A 20,282-nucleotide genomic window follows, 5' to 3' on the forward strand; every position below is an offset into this window, starting at 1 on the left:
TGGATCTGTCCATTTCTGCTAGAGGGGCATTGAAATCTCCAACTATGATAGTGGATTCCTCTGTTTTTCCTTACAGTTCTATCAGTTTTTGCCTCATGTAGTTTAGTTTGATGGTCTGTTGTAGGTGCATATGCATTAAGGATTATTATGTCTTCTTAGAGAATTGACTCTTAACAGTATGTAATGCCTTTCTGTATATCTGATAACTTTCCTTGCTTTGAAGTCTGGTCTGTCTGAAATGAATACAGCTACTCTTGCTTTTTCTTGATTAATGTTAGCATGGTATATATTTCTCCATCCATTTACTTTTAATAAATATGTTTCTTTGTATTTAAAGTAGGTTTCTTCTAGTTGACATATTGTTGAGTCTTGTGTTTTGATCCATTCTGACAATCTGTCTTTTAATTGATTCATTTATACCATTGACTAAATGATTATTGATATATTTGGATTCATATCTACCATATTTGTAACTGTTTTTTTCATATTTTTTGTGTGTGTTTGGGGGGGAGCATAATTAGGTTTATTTATTTATGTAGTGGAGGTACTGGGGCTTGAACCCAGGACCTTGTGCATGCTAGTAGCATGCACTCTTCCACTGAGCTGTACCTTCCCCCTCTTCTGTTTCATATTTTTGTCCTTCACTCTTTTTCTGTGTTCTGTGGTTTTAATTGAGTATTTTATTTTACTCCATTTTCTGTCCTTTCTTAGCATAGGAGTTATACTTTTCTCCCCACTTTTTTCAGTGGTTGCCCTAGAGTTTGCGATATACATTACAGCTGATCCAAGTTCACTTTCAAATAACACTACACTACTTCATGGATAGTGTTAAGTACTTTATAATAAAATAATCATAATCCCTCCCTCCTGTCCCTTATATGATTGCTGTCAATCATTTCACATAAATCTAAGCATGCATAAACATGTATTTACATATGTATATATGTTTGAATACATTATTATTATTATCATTTTGAATAAACTGTCATTCATTAGATCAGTTAAGAATAAGAAAAAGAAAAGTTTTTCTTTTAACCTTCACTTATTCCTCTTTAAACTTTCTTCTTTTATGGAGATCTGAGTTTCTGACCTGCATTATTTTCATTCTCTCTAAAGAACTTCTTTTAACATTTCTTGCAAGGCAGATCTACTGGCAAACATTCCTTCAGTTTTTGTTTGCCTGAGAAATCTTTATTTCTCTTTTACTTTTGAAGGATAATTTTGCAGGGTTCAGATTTCTAGATTGGTAGATTTTTTTTCTCTCAACATTTCAAATATTTTACTCTACTCTCTTATTGCTAGCATGGTTTCTGAGAAGTTGGATGTATTTCTACCTTTTTTCCCTATAGCTAAGGCATTTTTCCTCTCTGGCTTCTTTCAGAATTTTTTCTTTATTTTTGATTTTCTATTTTGAAGATGATATGCCTCAGTTTAATTTTCTTCACATTTATCCTATTTGGTGTTCTCTGATCTTCCTGGATCTGTGGTTTGTTGTCTGTCATTAGTTCGGGGAAATCCTGTCATTATTGTTTCCAATATTTATTCTATTTCTTTCTGTCTTTATTCTCCTTCTGGTATGCCGATGATATGTATGCTATATCCTTTGTAGTTGTCCCACAGTCCTTGGATATTCTGTTCTTTTTTTTTTTTTCCTTCAGTCTTTGTTTCTTTGCCTTATGGTTCTGGAGATTTCTGTTGATACATCCTCAAGCTCACAGATTTCTTCTTCAGTTTTGCCCAGTCTGCTAATGAGCCCATCAAAGGCATTCCTCATTTCTGTTACAGAATTTTGATCTCCAGCATTTCTTTTTCTTTCTTAGAATTTCCATTTCTCTGCTTACATTGCCCATATGTTCTTGCATGCTGTCCTCTTTGTATGTTAGAGCCCTTAACATATTAATCATAGTTATTTTAAATTTCCAGTCTAATAATTTCAACATTCCTGCCATGTCTGGTTCTGATGCTTGCTCTGTATATTCAAATTGTGATTTTTGCCTTTTAGTTTACCTCATAATTTTTTTCTTGATGGCCAGACATGATGTACTGAGTAAGGACACTGCTGTAAATAGGACTATTGTGATGTGGTTGTGAGGTATGTGGGGAGAGGAAGCATTCTATAGTCTTAGGGTTAGGTTTTGGTCTTTTAGGGAGCTGATGTCTCTGGATTGTGGACTTCACAAATGTTTGTCAGTTTTTTTCTCCCCTCTGTGGTTGGGGAGGATGGCTAGAGTGGGTTGGAGTTGCGTATTTCCTTTTTCCCCGCATGCAAGGCTAGAGTTGAGTAGAGTTGGGTGTTTCCCTTTCCCCAGGTCAGTTAGGCACTGATAATACCCCAGCAGGTTATGTTCTGGTTTGCTAGTTTCCCTTGAGGGAAGGCCTTGTTAGGAAGAGCAGAGTACTCTGGCATATTTTAAAATGGTTCCTTTTTCCCACCCCATGCCAAAGGCACAAGCGTTTCCCTGTGTTTACAATGAGAACTTGGTCAAGCTCCTGGAGGTAAAACTCATAAGAAGTGTAGGGGCCCCTGTTATGGTTGGGTCCCTCTGGAATTTTTAACTCTCAGAGTTGTCCCCATTGAGTCTCCAACAGTTCATCAATTACAGTTCAGGTTTTCCTACACTGGCACTGTGATGGTTTCCACTTTTGAGCCTCTGCCTCTGTAAGCTGTCACTCCCTATGTTTGCCTGTCTTTCTCTTCAATCTTGGGGGCAGCAGTTTGCCCTGTGTCCTTCCTTCTTTAATGGGTCTGAGAAGAGACGTTAATTTTTCAGTCTGTTCAGTTTTTACTCGTTGTTAGGATAGTGTGACAACTTACAAGCTCCTTACATGTGGTACTGGATAAACCACAATTCTCTTTATATGTCTCCTGACTACCTGAAGTGATTCCTCATTTTCAGTGTGCCTTTGTTTTCTTTTTTGAGAAATGTGAATGAAGTGTATACTACTAAATAAAGATGTAGGTTAATAAAAATAAAAGTGGAAGCAGAGGCTTTTAAGCCTCTCCAAAGGCAGATGCCAATAGAAACAACATAATCTGCCCACAGTTGTGATGTTTCCCATGAATAACTTTTAAAAATTAGGTATTTCACCATTGTAAACAGGAGTATGAAGACTGAGTAGTAGCTGCTGGATATGGCAACAACAGGCCTTGGGTGAACTTGGCAGAAGCCATCTCAGTGGATGCTTGATCACAGTGGATTGATAACTACTTTTTTTTACTGAGGTATAGTCAGTTTACAATGTTGTGTCAATTTCTGGTGCACAGCACAATGCTTCAGTCATACATGGATATACATATATTCATTTTCATATTCTTTTTCACCATAAGCTACTACAAGATGTTGAATATATTTCCCTGTGCTATACAGTATAAACTTGTTTATCTATTTGATATATACCAGTCAGTGTCTGCAAATCTTGAACTCCCAGTCTATTCCTTCCCACCCCACTCCCCGCTGGCAACCACAAGTCTGTATTCTATGTTTGTGAGTCTTTCTGTTTTATATATAAGTTCATTTGTCTTTTTTTTTTTTTAGATTCCACTTATGAGTGATATCATATGATATTTTTCTTTCTCTTTCTGGCTTACTTCACCTAGAATGACATTCTTCAGGGCCATCCATATTGCTGCAAATGGCATTATTTTATCATTTTTTATGGCTGAGTAGTATTCCATTGTATAAATATACCACAACTTCTTTATCCAGTCATCTGTTGATGGACGTTTAGGTTGTTTCTATGTCTTGACTATTGTAAATAGTACTGCTATGAACATTGGAGTGCAGGTGTCTTTTTGAATTAAGGTTCCCTCTGGATATATGCTCAGGAATGGGAATGCTGGGTCATATGGTAAGTCTTATTTTAGTCTTTTGAGGAATCTCCATACTGTTTTCCACAATGGCTGCACTGATGACAGTGGGTTGAGAAATGAGCAGGATGTTACAAAGTGGCCAGAAAAAGTAAAGGCAAGTCTCAAGTGTTTTGGCTGTGAAGGGAAGGAGGAAGAGCAGGTGTCTTATGGCTGTAGGATCAAGGAGTTTTTGCTGTTATGTTTTTAAGATAGGAGAGGGTTGAGCTGATATGAAAAACTAGTAGAGAGGGGAAGGGAGATGATATAGTATGGAGGTGGTTAATGAAGGGAATGACACCTCTGAAAAGGTAGGGGTTGGTTCAAGAAATATTTGATAAGCACCAATACCATCTGACACTGCTCCTGGGGAATACAGCATTGAATAAAACAGACAAAAATCCCTATCCTCAAAGAGCATCTATTTTGATGGGGACAGACAGAAAACAAAAATGTTAAAAAGTATGATATATGGCATTTAGTATTACTAAATCTAGTTCTTTATATAGATAAATAGATAGATAGATAGATGAACAGATAGATATAGTGAAAAATATGTGTGTATAAAATATAAGAGAACATCATGCATGGAACAATCCTTTTTTCTTACTATCTCATACTTTTGCTAAATCTCTTATTATTTTATGAAACTTGTTTTTCATTTATATATATTTGTGTGTATATTGGGTCATGATGTAAAAAGAGGGTCCAAAAATGAAAGTCACTGATTAGAGGACAAGTGAAGGCATTAATAGTCTTTGAAGGAATGAGAAATACCTTTTTAGCTGTAAAGTAAGGAAAGAGAAAGAGATGGGGGGTAAATACAGGTGAGTCTGAAAATCTGGTGGTAGGGAGCTGAGGGACCTTAAACATTGGGTGAGATTTTTTGGAAGAGAAATTAGGCTGGCAGAGGGTTGGAGGATGAGACTGTCCAGTAGAGAACCTGTGTTCAGAACCTGTGTTCTGATGACTATGAAAGAATGGAAAATGAGACAGGGTAAGTAATCCAACTTGACTAAGGGCAGCCCACATTATTGAGTCTACCTTTGCATTTTCCATTCTACCCAGCTTCCTAACATTTCTGTGATTGCCATCCTAACTTGAGTCTTTATTATTTCCACTTAGAATAGTTTCATAACCAGTTTCTCTGTACCCAAATTAATTTTACTTGCTATTATCAATTAATACTGATATGTTACTGCTGCATTTTTTTCCCTTCACCCCCACTTAAATCAACTTTGATAGTTCTTATTATCCATTACATGTGGTAGGTACTCAGTCATTTCTTATATCAAGAAATGCATTTTGGAGAGTAGAGGGAGGGTAGTCTGAAAATACAGGTAGGGTCCTATTATGGATTCCTTGAACCCCAAAGTGAGGACACTGTCTGTGTTGGTGATCCCTGAGAGTAAGTTTCATGATTTGCTCAGAAGACTCGGAGGACTCAGCATATAGTTGTACTCACCACTATGGTTTATTACAGCAAAAGGATACAAAGCACAATCACTAAAGAGAAAAGGTGGGTGGGACAAAATCCAAAGGAAATTAGGCACAAGCTTATAAGCATCTTCTCCCAGTGGAGTCACACAGAACATGCTTAATTCCTTCAGCAACTAACTGTGACAACAGGTGTGAAATGTTGTCTATTAGGAAAGCTTGTTAGAATCCCACTGCCTAAGGTTGAGGGGTGGTCACTTGGGCATGCCCTGCCTAGCATGTGCCAAAATTCCAGACTTGCAGAAGGAAACTAGGTTTCAGGATAAACCACGTTGCTTGTATATGATACAAACATTTAGGCACAGTGACTCATTCTTATAATTTCTGGGAACTATAGGAATCTTCTTGGAATACAAGTTCCCAGCCAAGGGCCCACTTTTGCAAGCAGGCATTTCTAAGGACAGTAGTCCAGGCCTGCTATGTTAACTCTTTTTTGCACCCTATTCTTACTTAATGTAGTCCTGTAAGGCGGGGAAGCGGCCTTAGGGACTGCTTTGGAAATGGGGTGGAATGGAGGTGGGAATGAGGGAGATATGAAGAGGACGGGACTTTGTTTCCCCCTCTTCGCACTTGTCTCTAAAATAAATTTAGGATCCCATGGATATTCTTGTATGTAAAAAAGGTGCTGCTGTTAAAATTGTGTTTGAAAACCACTTGTTTAAACAGTGAGATGAATTTCAAGCAAAATATTGATAAAATCACATTTGGATTTTAGAAAGATCATCCCTGTTGTTGATGGAAAATATTTTAGGGATTGTGGTAGTGTTAAGTTTGAGGTAGGAGGTGATCAGAGGCAGGAAGGCCAAGCCAGAGATAATGAGAGCCCCAGCTGGAGTGGTAGTATGAGGAAGGGGAGGAGAGAGTAGATTAGAGAGAATTTAGGATGTAAAATTGAGTAGCATTGATGATTGATTGGCTGCAGACTGGTTGAGGGCTGGGGAAACTGTTTGTGGGATGGAGCGAAAAGAAATTAGTATTATCTTAGATTTCTTACTTGGTTGACTCCAAACAGGTAAAGGAGGGGCGGGAAAAGACTATTTTCCCAGACTGTGAGGGTCTCACATCCTCCAACACAATGTATAATTAATAATTCTATTTAATTCTGACAGTGTCTTCCTGGAGGTAGCATCAGATCCCACAAGTTAAAGGGCTCAATCCCACAAAACTGGCCCCACTTCGGATTCCAGCTGCATATGAGCTGCCCAGCTATCCAGATTTCTGTATGACTGACTAGAAATTCAAGGGCTCCCACAATCCCCACCCTCAGGTTTGATAATTTGCTAAGTTTGATAATTTACTAGAAATGTCTTGTAGAACTCAGGAAAATATTTATGTTTATCAGTTTATTATAGAGAGTACAACTCAGAAACAGACATGGAAAAGACTCACAGGGCAAGGGATGGGAGCAGGGGTGTGGAGCTTCCATGCCCTCTCTGGGTATGTCACCTTGATTTGTTCACCATCCTGGAAGCTCTCCAAATCTCATTGTTCAGAAGTGTTTATAGAATTTAATCGCCAGCCTCCCCTGCCCTCCCAGGTTGTGGGGTGGGGCTGAAAGTCCCAACTCTCTCAACACCTGGTCTTTCTGCAGACCAGCTCTGTCCTGAGGCTATCTTGGGGCCCTATTCTAAGTTCATTAGCATTAATGTGTGATGGAAAGAGGCTCATTATGACTAACAAAAGACACTGTCACTCAGGAAATTCCAGGAGTTTTATGAGCTCTGTGCCAGGGACTGTGGACAAAGGCCAAATATATTTCTTCTTGTACCACTCTGGTAAACATCTCAAATTGCTGGAAACCTTTACAGAACTCTGAACCTATGCCTCCAGCTTTAGCACTGAGCCCAAGCCTTGTCTTTGGTCTTATGAGGCCTAGGCTTCCAGGAGACCCTTAGTCCAGTTCTCTTTTGCAGGCTGTAAGCCCCCTGTATTAGTTAGGGTACAATTTAGGCCTCTGTAACAAAGAGACCCCAAAATACACTGCTTGAAAAACAAGATAGACGTTTATTTTACATAAAAATCAGGCAGGTGGTCCAGAGCTGGTTTGGCAGCTCAGCGTTGTTGGGGAACTTTGCTCTGCTTTGCTCAGCATTCTGTGTGCTTCTCCTTGCCAGGTTGGCTCCTCCAGCTGCAGTCATGGCACTTTCTTCCCAGTCAGAGGGAGGGGAGGAAAAGGGAGGAGGGGGATTTGCCCTTTCCCTTTAAGAGCTCCGTAGCAGAGCTGCACACATTTCAGCTTGTATCCCATTGGTCATAGGGCTATCCTGGCTGCCAGAGAGGCCAGGATATGGAATATTTCCCTGGGCAGCCTTGTACGCAGCTAAAACCTCTATTCAGAAAGGGAGAGCAGCTGCTAGAGGACATCCCTGCCTTATCCTTAACAGTCATGGTATATTTAAGGATTTCTTCCTCTTAGAAAAAGATGGAAATAATGTCGTGACTTTTAATTATTTTTTTCTAAAGTAAGTGATTTTCATATTATTGAAACAAAGGAAACATGATATTCAGTGAGACAAGAGAAACAATGGCAAAGTACCCTTGCGAAATCTGTGTCTAAAAATGTGCCAGTTTGCTGCTCATTGAACCCAGGTAAGGAATGGAGTTATGCTTGAACCTTATCATGGCCTGTTTTCTTCCTGGAGAGGCTAAAAAAAGTATTAGAACATCTTCCTCCTTTGAAACAGACACTCTTTGTGTCCCAACTCTTTGTGTTCAGTGTAAAGGTGATGGAAAAGGAATCTTATAAGCAGAGGGTGAAGTCAATGTGGTAACATCTGAATGCTGTGTTGTTTTGGATAGCAAGTAAGGAAGTAATAGAAAACCCTTTGAGTCTAGCCTTGGTACTGAAGAGCCAGAGTTAGGCCTAATGCAGAGACAGGCACCACCCCTGCTGTGGGGAAGGATCTGATGAACCAGGTGGCTCATTCAGTGGAGTTCAGTGGAGCAGATAATCTGGAGGGGGTTAGGCTTCCTAGAAGAGGAGTTATAGTGATAGCTTATGAGTTTGGGGTTTATTAAAATGAGCCAGTTATAATAAGTATTTTTATTGTATAAAATGTGTTTTATATTTTTATTTTTCTCAAAATGACATTGACAATAACTGCTCAAATATATACAATTGTAACTGATTGAAAGTTCTAATGTGACCATTAAGAAACAAATATAGAGCACTATGAAATATCTTCATTTCAGAAAATCTAACATTTTATATATTTTTTTGTTTATAGCCTATATAGTTCAGACCCCCGAGAATATGTCTCCAACTGCTGCTACAGAGGCTTATTCAAAAGCTTTGGCTGTTTGCCATGGACCATTGGACCACTATGACTTTCTGATCAAAGCTCGTGAGCTAAATGATGATGAAAATCAAAGAAGAGTCATACAGCGTTTGCAGAAATTACATGAGGACCTTAAAGGATACAGTATAGAGGCAGAAGGCCTTTTTTCAAAGGTGAGGTTTGCATGACATTAAAGATTGAACAGTTAAAAGTATTATTTTTTTCTAAAGTAGGTATTATTGTTTTTATTTACTATTGTCTATAATTTTGTCTATACTTACTAAAGTAAGTATATTGTCTTACTGCATTTTTGAAATGGACTAAATGCAGTAGAGTACAGTCATGAAACAGCTTGAACATTTCCTGCCAGTTCCTTTAAACAAGCTCTGTTGGATCCCCATTCCTGACCTCTTGATGTTCCATAGCTTTCTTTTACCATCAGGGGGATTCAAATAGCTTCATATTGAGGTATTTAAAAAATACCTAAATACCAGTCAAAGTGAAAACTTGTGCAGTTCAAACCACCCCCTCCCTAGCTCAGGCCTGACCCAGGATCAACAGTGGAAAAGGGGGAGTGACTTGTTCTTCTCTCCCCCTCCTTCTCCTTTCTTCGCTAGCCTGGCTTCTCTAGGGTCAGAATGAGAGGGATAGAAGATTAGAGTGAAACAACAGAGTCTTAAGTGACAGGTTAAGGGCCTTTTGTGTGGTAGATGCTGACATGTTAGCTCTTTTGAGGGGCATTTGATGGGTTCCTCAGGACCCCCACAAGGACCTCCACTCTGTGACTGACCTTCTGTGGAACACCTCGAACCATCGCATGCTGCTGGGATGCCCTTGCCCTTAGCCTTCTTCGGTGGGGTCCTTTCAGGACAGCTCTAGCCAGGTCACCTTTATGATGTCTGCTTAGGCCACAGGAAGTATAACATCTCCTTTCTCCAACCTCTGTTGCGTGGGCAGCTTCATTCAGCCTCCTGCCCTTGGACTTCTGCAGATATAAGAAACAGGCATCAGTCTTTGTCCTGTACACCTCCGTACTCCTGAGGACACACGCCAAGTTCTTCCATGAACTCTTCAACACCCTGCTATGGTAGCTAATTGTAGATTTTCTCACATAAACAAGCATCCCCCTGGGTGAGGGGGATGCCCATTTTGCCTTAATTCTAATCTCTTTGGATGCTTCTCTTGGGGAACCCCTGCACTTGGCATGAGGTTCATTTGAGGGAACTGCCACAGCATTCTTTACCCAGCTAACAACTTTCTACTTTGATTACTTTGGTTTTAGGGCTTTTTTTTTTTTTCCTCTTTTTAAGTAATTCTTCCATGGATACAACTAGTGCCTCTCTTTAGTGTGTAGAGGAACCTGTCTCCCCTTGTCCTCAGCTTTGAGTTTTTGTTGAAATTATAGTACAACAGGAAAGCTCCCCTTCCTTATCCTACTATAGAAGCCATTGTCATTAGTGATGTCATCTTCAAATTATGAGGAATATTCATAGTAATAAGAGTTAGAATATGGTTCAATCTAAGAAACTAGTTTTCCTTTAATTGATTGGCCAAACCACTTCTCCCCTGCCCCCACACACAAATATTCTTTTATTATAAGGTCTTTAGAAGGAAGGTACTGTGTAACATATGTTAGTATTACTTTACTTAAAAACTAATGAAAGTAATATTACTTTTTAAAAAGCACTTGAGAGTGTAATGAAATAGTTTTATTCTTATATAAGGAAAAAGGCTGTCATTGTATTAACATCTTTTCATTAAAAGGAACAGAGAATCATTTAGGTTTGAGAAGGAGATGGAGATACAGAATAAGATTACATAAGAAAGTAGCAATGAAGGGCATCTCCATCACTCAGCCAGGCCTCACAGAGCCTGTGCCAGCTTTCAGCAGACTCAGTGACTCTGAAAGCTTTGATGACTTATAGTAGGAGGTACATGTTGATTCTCCAGTGCCCTGCCATTCACATAATCTGCTTACTGTTTGCTCCTTTTCCCCCATGTCTGTTTCTACTTCTGTTCATTCTATAGTTTCTCAATTCTCTTCCTGTATCTGTGGTTTCAGTTCCTGGGTAAGAATCTGACGGCCACCTAGTCACTTCATCCCTGTTTGGACAGAGCTTTCACACCAGGTTTTGAGAGGCTGCCAGTCAGCACAAAGATTGGATCTCTCTGTAAGGTGCCACCTATGGCTCCTGTGGGCAGGGTGATTTCCCTCAGAAGTGGATTGTGAGTGTGGGAGCCACTGTGATTGGCCAGTTCAGCACAATGGCAATAAGAAATAATTATGAGTTATCCCTTTTGATAGCCAATTTTTTCTCTTCTCCCCATATTTGCAAAAGTTTATAGGTGAGTCAAAAACTAAAAAGTTTGAAAAATATAGATTGCTTAGGTTACTGCATACCTAATTATAGTCTGCATCTCAGGTGGTCTTCCAAATAAAATAAGTTTGGTTATGTGTCAGAGCCAGGAAACAGGATTTTTTTACTTAACCAGATTTTTGTTGTTGTTGTTGTTATTTGAAAGTTTTATTGCTCTCATGAATTTTGCATCTTGTTCCTGGTCTAGCCCTCTCCCTTTTGGAAATACAGTCCCTTTTTTTTTCCCTCCTCTAAGCTCTGTATCATCCATAGGGCTCATCTTACCGGGGTGATGAACTTCCATCCAGTCAAAAGTATTCCGTAATCATTAACTTATCTGATTACTAATTCAACAACGTCGTTTTTTCCTTTAAAATTATTATTTTAATTCCCACACATCCACCTTTGATTTATGAATTGGCTATGCTGGGTCTGCCTAGTAAATAGGCAGCGATTTAGCAGTTAGTAAATGCGATACTTATTATCTAGAGGACCTGGTTTTATTGTGTAATTGTAACCTTATGTAAGGAGGAGATCTGAAAAGTCAGGTAGTTTCAAATGTGTCTAATAAAAGCTTCTGTTTGTTAAGTCCTAATGCATATGGTACATATGTGAACGAATATAGAGTAGATAGATCAGCATCTCTTTTGTAGTATTTGAGTTTCTTAGTTTCTTAAGTTTCTTAGTTTCCTGTAGCTTCTTAAGCCCACCAGATCTTTTTTTGTGTGTGTGTGGATTTATTCATTTGGTATAGACTTCACTAATAAGTTGACAATAGAGTCTGAACTGCTAAAATAAGAATTTTAGAAGGTAGGAGAAAACTGATTAAATTTTTAGGTAACTTACTTAGGAAAAGAAAATTTAAAATATGTATATGCATACAAATTATGGGACTTTGAGAAGAGAATATTGACATTAGGCCAGCTATTCACCCTGCAGTGGCCTCTAGGTGTTCAAGTGAAAGGAAGAGTCATACGTATCTCATTTAAAATCAAAGGCCTTTAAAAATGATTAAGTTTCCTGAGAAGGCATTTTTTTAAAAAATTAACTGTACCACAATTGAAAAGCAAACAAATAAGCAACCCATTTAAAATATGGGCAGAAGAACTGAACAGACATTTTTCCAAAAAAAGGAAATGTAGATGGCCAACAGGAACATGAAAAGCTGCTCAACATCACCAATATCAAGGAAATGCAAATCAAAATCACAGTGAGGCACCAGCTCACACCTGTCAGAATGACCATCATTAAAAAGAACACAAATAATAAATGCTGACAAAGACGTGGAGAAAAGGGAACCCTTGTGCACTATTGGTGGGAATGTAAATTGGTGCAGCCACTGTGGAAAACAATATGGAGGTTTCTCAAAAACCCCAAAACAACCACCACATGGCCCAGCAGTTCCACTCCTGGGCACATACCTGAGAAAAACAAAAACATTAATTCAAAAAGGTACATACACTCTGCTGTTAACAGCAGCACTATTTACAATTGCCAAGATATGGAAGCATCCTAAATGCGTATCAATAGATGAATGGATAAAGAAGATGTAGCACATATATGCAGTGGAATACAACTCACCCATAAAAAGAAGGATATTTTGCCATTTGTGGCCCTTCATTAACTTTTTTTTTTTCTTTTTTGCCCTTCAAAACCCAGAATTTTATAACTGGCATAAACATTTGCATTGCATTAAAAACAACAAAATACCTAGAAATAAACTTAACCAAGGAGGTTAGCTATACTCTGAAACTGTAAAACATTGATGAAGGAAATTGAATATGATACAAAGAAATGGAAAGATATCTTGTGCTCATGGATTGAAGGATCAACATTATCAAAATAAGCCCACCAAATCTTTAACATTAAAAAAATCCCAAACATCTAGTGTAATTTGAATAAAACATATGTAAAAAGCTTTAATTTTGAAAAAGGAAAATTCGGACTGTTAGGTTTTCCAACAATAGAACTTTATTAATATGTAGAGTTCTTGATTATAGCATATGTAAGTTTAAGGTATACAGTGTTATGATTTGATACTTGTATACATTGCAAAATGATTACCATAATAAAGTTAGTTAACATCTATATCCCCTCACATAATTACTATTTCTTTTTGTGGTGAAAACATTAAAGATCTACTGTTTCAACAACTTTCAAATATATAATATTGTATTGTTAATTATAGTCTCTATGCTGTACATTAGATCCCTAGAACTTATTCATCGTATAGCTGGGAGTTTGTATTCTTTGACCAATACTTTGCCATTTCCCCTACCCCTACAGCCCCTGGTAACTGCCATTCTATGAGTTAGGCTGTTTTAAAATTCTGCGTATAAGTGAGAATATACAATATTTTCTTTCTCTGTCTGACTTATTTCAGTTAGCATATATGGGCATTTGATTTTGTTTTTGATGTAGATGTTTAAATACTCATTATAGTGGACTTCAAAAAAAAATTGTACTCCTAAGAAACTTTCTCTAAGGGTAAGCCATAATGTTAGAATAAAATACCAGCATTATTAATCAATGAGAAGAAATTGTGGAAGACTTTTAGGCTGTTTCACCTACATATGTAACAATGTTTTCTCTAATAAAAATTTGAAAAAGTTATGAGCAGATGACCATCCTATATGAGCAACATACTATGAAGAATGAGCATCTACGACTACTTCACTTTTGTTATCAAATAAAACTTACAGCCAGGTTAATCTGAGACATTTAATGTATGCATAATTGTTATTGTGCTATGAGGTAATTAGGCATAAATGGTAAGTGGTTCATGTAAATCACTATAATTAGAATTACTTTTACACAGCCAAATCAAGCATTTCTAGAGCCATGGAAGGAGAGAATTAAACAGAGTGTGGAGCTATTCTGAAAATCTCTGTTTCCATTAATCAGGGGGTTGACAGCAGCCAGGTTTTTTCATCTCTTGGGAGGAGACATCATAGCCAAAGAGACCTGGGAGTTAGGGAAGGGGAGAAGGGACAAAATTCCTTTTCTTTTTCTCCTGCTCTCCGCAAAATAATTGTTTTCCCCTAATGAGAAATTATTATTTCCAACTTTCTCTTACAACCTACCATCTTTTATTTGGATACCTCTCCTCACCCTCCCAAGACCAATGTACATAGCAGGTAGAAGACCTATGCTGCCTTAAATCCAGGTGCTAGGAGCTGGAGGCCGTGAGCAGGCTACCTGGAATGCTGGGCTGTGGACTTTTCTCTCAGGAGATGCAGGAGACCTAGTTATCTGGATCCCTTCAGTTATTTACCCAAGACTAGGCAGTTTGCTGTTTTCTCTCAGTTCCTCCCTTCTCCTCCAGCTAAGGGAGTCAGCACTTTACTCTCTCTGTTCCTCTTAGAACTGGCATTTCCTATAGGTGAAGTAGGTTGAGCCATGTGATTTAGGTAAAGCTTCCCTGATTCCTGGAACTTTATCCTTTAGAACATCATAAGCAACATTGAATACAAAATAAATGCAAAAAAGATGAGAAATATTTTTAAATGAATATTTTCTTCTACAAAATTTTTATGAAAACTGAAGCATTATGTCCTGGCTCAATGATGGCATTATCTGTAAGGAAGTGAGATTGGGAGTCAAACTACATTGTTTTTTTTGAGAACTAACACATGCCAAAGACTCATTTAAAGTCTGAAATTTGAGAAGCAGAGTGTAATGGGCCTGCTTTAGTCTCCAGAATGATTAACCAATATATTCAATTACATTTTAAGTTTCGTAATGGTTCTAAGAGGTAAAATTATGCCATCAACATAGACGATAATTTTTTTTTACTTTTTTCTTCCAGTTTTAATGAGATATATTTGATATAGAGCAGTCTTGAAGGGTCAGATTCCAAATGTGGGTATATACATCAAAATTAACAACATAAAACTCACAAAAAAATTAAAATATGTATCTATTAACTATTTGCTCCTGAAAAGGATCAACATCACTATGTTTAAAATCCTTTTTTCACATGTTAAAAAAATCGATTAAAAATATATTTAAGTGGGATCAATATCACTATGTTTAAAATCCTTTTTTCACATGTTAAAAAAATCGATAAAAAATATATTTAAGTTACTTTCACATATGTCTTATAATTAAGATGCTACTCTTGGCATATAAAATGGCTTTGTTATTTCAAATGCGTCCAGTTTCCGAATTGGTCATATAACAGTTTCAGTATTACAGAAATTCAGTATTATTCATATAATAATGGACTGTTAATCAAATTAAATGCAATGTTTACTATCTAGAGAGAATAATAAAATATAAACAATGCACTCAAGATTAACATTTGAATAAACTTTGTGAAATACTTCTGAGAATTATTATCCTATAAAACTTCCATTAGTGGAAAAGTATATCACTTAAGTAACAGCAATTTTTGAAATTAAAGTTGAGAACTTAAAATTACATATGAAGAGAGACAAAAAAAAAATTCAAGTTTCTTCTCAGATTCAGAATGTTCAGTGGTAGATTTGTGTGAAGATTGAATCAACCCTAAAGGTAATTCTTTATACTTTTCAGGATGTGGGAATGATGGGGGAAATTCTAGCACATAGGAGAGGAAAATCAGATTAGATTAGATAGTAGGCTAGAAAAATCCCTTGGCAGAAAGTATTTATGGAGAAGGAAAACAGAAGTCTCCATTTTAAGACTTGTTCACTTGGATCCACTGGCAACAAGGACTTGGAGTAGAAGTAGGGAGGAAAGTGTGGTAGCAAGTGTGAGAATCTGAGTAGAGGGCAGTGGAAAGATCTCTTTTTAGATATGGCCGACCATTTGGTTGAAGGGCATTGCTCTGTTTGGAAAAACCACATGATATGGTAAATTTTGATATGTATTCTAGTAATTTCATTCTTCTTGTAAAGTTACCAGTCAACTAATCTAGTTATGAGTTGTTTAGATTATTTTTCAGTTGTTTTTCAGTAAAATCTATTTTAGCCTGAAGTTCAGAGTTCTTCACCAGTTGCCTCCACATTTGCTATTCCTAAAGATTCTCTATGAAGGTGGCTTCTTTTAAGGGTAACTAAAAGAAATTATATTCTCTTTTAATAATGTTAAACTTTTCAAGAGTTAGATATTTGCCCTCAGTTAGTTTCTTAAGTTGAATAGTAATTCTGATTTTGCTTTATATAATTGATTTTTAACTGAGTGAAAACCTCTGTTTGGAAATGAGAGAACTATAAGAAAAACTGAGCAATTCCAACCCATGCCATCATCTCCTATGGAGATATGTAGATTTTAGGACCTGAACACACATTTCAGGCTACATTGCCACAGCCATGTGCTTCAGGACAAGCCTGAGGCACAGCTCCAAGGCTATCCATAGCTCCTTCATGGCAATGAAGACCACCACAGAGCTGCCTTCAGTTGCCTTTGCCTCAGTGAACCACAGAAAGCCCCCACAAGTATTTCTCCCTGTAGCACACTCCCACCTGGCAAGGGTGGCTTGTTAGCAGAGCAGATACAGGTGGTGCTGTCTTGCCTCCAGTTACCTCCCATTCAGTGCACTCTCTACAATATATCAAGAATGATATTTCTAACAGATAGGGCCATTGTCCTGCTTAAGGCTTCTCGGTGCCCTCCAGAGAAAGTACAAACTCTTTAGCGTATTCTACAAGGTCCTTGAGAGCCTGGTTCCTGCTTCTTGCCAGCCTCATCTGTCTTTGTTCTCTGCTGGCAATAAAAGTACCAGCTATGACAAGCTACTTGAACATCCTTGGACACAACTGGAATCTACTTTTGCCTCTGGGTCTTTGCCAAGGCTATCCTTCACCCCTCCGACCCTTTTACTATGACCCATCTCATTTTGCCTACCTGTTGACCACATGCTTCTTTAGTAAATACTGTGCCACTGTTTTCTGGCCCTCTAGGTTTGCAGAACCTATCTCACTGCCTGGTACAAAGTAAGTGCTCAATGCCCAATCCATGTTTCTGTAATAAATGAAAAAAATATGAAGATTTGAATGAATAACAAAGTCATCACTGAAGATTCATGAAATAATCTGCTGACTCTAAAGGCAGTTGTCTTGGTGGCTATTAGCCTGTCCATGTGTCTGTGTGAGAGTAAGATGTCTCTGTGAGTTCCTAACTTCACTTGTTTCTCTGTGGATGTGTTGGTGTTCTCATTTCCTCCATAATGTCAATTCTTTGAAAATCCTGGAGAAGCCTGGAAGGCCACTTTAATCCCTTAAATTCAGAATCTCTGCTGGATTCAGACTGAGGGATATTTTCCACATCCTTCTTTTGATTAACTCCAGGTCAGTCTGAGAATTATGCTTATGTCCTGGACATCCCTCTGGACAAGCAGTGAGCTGGAGTAGATCACACCTAGCATAGCTTCAATCAAGCTGGTTCAGAAATCAAATATCATTCAAGAGTGAGTAAATGTGGAAAGATTTGCTGAAGAACCTACTGCCTGTCATTTGTTTCCCACTAACAGATATAGACACTCAGAAATGCTTGTTGCTTGAATGCATACAGCATTAAAAAGTCATTTACATCTTCAAACTCTTACAATCAGAAATTGAGCCATTTCTTACGCTAGTTGTTTTAGAGGCTTAAACTCCCCTCCCCCCACTTGCTAGTTATTTAGATACTTAAAAGGCTTAATTATACTAGTAAACTAAGCAAATTGGTGTACTTTAGGTTACACGGGTTCTTTTGCAAATCAGCTGAAGGCGTTTAAAAAAAGATTTTCATTTAAAGAGAATTTATGGGTGCTAACATATAGTTCAGTTCTTTAGTTTTTAAAGAACTTCTTAGAAACCTGAAGTGATCTACTTTTATCAAAAAGTGGTCTATGTTGAGAATGATATAACGCTAGTTTTTAAAAGATGTAATTATACTCAGCATTCCAGCTGGAATCATTGTCTCTGATTCTGTCATTTTGGGAGATAATAATGGAATGGTGAGGCGAGTGGGGGGAAACAGGAAGTATTACTGCATTTTAAACACATTGAAAACAATGTTTTTTATTTTAAAACTCCACCCTTATTATCTAATTGTCCTAATGGAAATTATGCTGGACTAGCAGGTGGATACACCAGAAAGATGAAGAACATGCTATTTTAACTATAACTTTGATGAGAATCACCTTGGATTATTGTTTAATGCTAGAATTTTAATATCATAAGGAATAAAGGATAAAGTTAGAGTGATCAAATCAAAATATTTGGAATGATGGATGACCAGTGTTTACTTTGCAGATGTTAAAGGAATAGTTTGGAAAGCAATTGTCTAAAATGCAAATATGCAGATACTTTTGGAATAATTTTAGACTTAGTTCAAAAGTAAAAGTAATACAGTAATTAGTTGCCTTACCAAATTTTGGTTTTTGTTTTTCCCAACTTTTTATTTTGAAAAATTTCAACCATATGCTTAAAACCACTAGTGGGTAACATTTTGCCACATTTGTTTTCTGTCTCACTCTCAATAGTTTTTCTTTTTTGGGGGGTGGAGGGAGTAATTAGGTTATTTATTTACTTATCTATCTATCTATTTGTTTATTTATTTTTAATGGAGGTACTGGAGATTTAACCCAGGACCTCATGCATGCTAGGCATGCACTCTTATCACTGGGCTATACCCTCCTCTCCTCGGTAGTTTTTCTTTAATCATCTTAAGGTAAGTTGTAACATCATAACACTTGACCTCTAAAAACATCATTATGTATCTCCTAATAAGGACCTTCTCCTACATAACAGTATTACCATTATCACACCCAAGAAATTTGACATTGATGTAATGATACCTAAAATAGGGTCACCCAATTTAGCAAATACAAATACAGGATTTCCAATTAAGCTTGAGTTTCAGATAAATAATGAATAGGTTTTTTAGTATATGTATGTCCCATGCAATATTTGGGACAAAAATTACTTAATGTCAATCTGAAATTCAAATTTAACTGGGCATCCTATATTTTACATGGCAATCCTAATAACTTCAGATTTCTCAATCCCACTTCAAATTTCTTCAGTTATCCCTCAACTGTTCTTTTAACTGAGTGTATGTGTGTATGCATTTGGTTCCAGGATTCATGCTTTACATTTGATTTTGTCTAATAAAATTTTGGTAGAATAATTATCAGGTTTTTAAAAAATATAAACCACATGTTCAAAGATTCTTTGTGTAGAAATGGGCTTTTATGTATATAAAAGTTAAAACATAAATTTTTACTAAGCTTAGTGATTTGGAGTGCATCACCAAATGTATAACAACCAGGACCCCAAACACTTGTCACACCAGCACATTTCCTTATTGGACAATTGGTAATATAGTTAAGTTGTTTAAAAATTTTTAAATCATTTTTCTGACATCTGTTTTTCTCATTATCCTCCCTTTTGATTTAGGTTATTATAGTAAGTCTCATAAACTTGAGATGCTCTCTTGGTTAGGTATATATGAGTTCAATTTTGTTAAGACTCCACATATCAGTTAATATGATATTTGTCTTTCTCTGTCTGATTTCTCTTAGCATAATGCCCTCCATGTTGTCATAAATGGCAGGATTTCCTTTTTTTTTAAATGGTTGAATAATATTTTTTTGTGTGTGTGTGTTTATACACATATATATACACACACAAATATACGTATAACATTTTCATCATACATTCATCATTCATCCATCATTGGACACTTGGGTTGTTTCCATGTCTTGGCTATTTATGAGCATTGGGGTACAGATATCTTTAAAAATTTTTACTTATTTTAAGTTTTTGGGAGGAATTAGGTTTTTAAGTTTATTTTATTAAGATAATTAGATTGATTGATTGATTGATTGATTTAATGGAGGTACTGGAGATTGAACCCAGGACCTTGTGCATGGTAAGCACACACTCTACCACTAAGCTATACCCTCCCTGCTCCTTTACTCTTCTTGTGTTGTGGCTAGTGAGTCCTCTGGTGGAAGCACATCTGCTCCTCTCTAAATCAAACTTCTTTTTTTTTTTTTTTTTAACATTTTTTATTGATTTATAATCATTTTACAATGCTGTGTCAAATTCCAGTGTAGAGCACAATTTTTCAGTTATCAAACTTCTTAATAAAAAGGAAAAAACCCATATATATTTGGTAACAAATTAAAACATTATAAGGGAGTGCACAATTAAGTCCCTCTTATCACCTCTGTTCCCTTTCCAGAGGCATTCAGTCTTGTGGAGCCCTCCAGAAATTTTCTAAGCCTATACAAACAATTGGGTATGTGAATGGATGCCCACACATTCTTACTTCTTTTTTATATAGTGGGACCATAGCATACACACTGGTCTGTACTTTTTATTTTTTAAC

The 20,282-nt window shown here is 37.0% G+C and overlaps 1 protein-coding gene and 1 non-coding gene across 9 annotated transcripts in view; one reads left to right on the top strand and one right to left on the bottom strand.

Annotated features, from left to right (window-relative positions):
* Positions 1 to 20,282, top strand: part of AFG1L (AFG1 like ATPase) — a 201,920-nt gene that overhangs the window by 32,472 nt on the left and 149,166 nt on the right. For 5 of the 8 annotated variants that reach the window (XM_032484645.1, XM_032484647.1, XM_032484646.1 and 2 more), the window contains one exon: positions 8,572 to 8,795. In XM_032484645.1, the coding sequence (XP_032340536.1) occupies positions 8,572 to 8,795 (224 nt within the window). Of the gene's footprint in view, positions 1 to 6,453; positions 6,612 to 7,836; positions 7,934 to 8,571; positions 8,796 to 20,282 lie in introns of all 8 variants that reach the window. The other 3 variants (XM_032484649.1, XM_032484648.1, XM_032484650.1) reach the window with 2 other exon arrangements.
* TRNAG-ACC lies at positions 19,783 to 19,854 on the bottom strand. Its single transcript has one exon. It is a non-coding gene; the product is annotated as a tRNA-Gly (tRNA).

Source organism: Camelus ferus, chromosome 8, assembly GCF_009834535.1.
Source record: "Camelus ferus isolate YT-003-E chromosome 8, BCGSAC_Cfer_1.0, whole genome shotgun sequence".
Lineage (NCBI taxonomy): Eukaryota > Metazoa > Chordata > Mammalia > Artiodactyla > Camelidae > Camelus > Camelus ferus.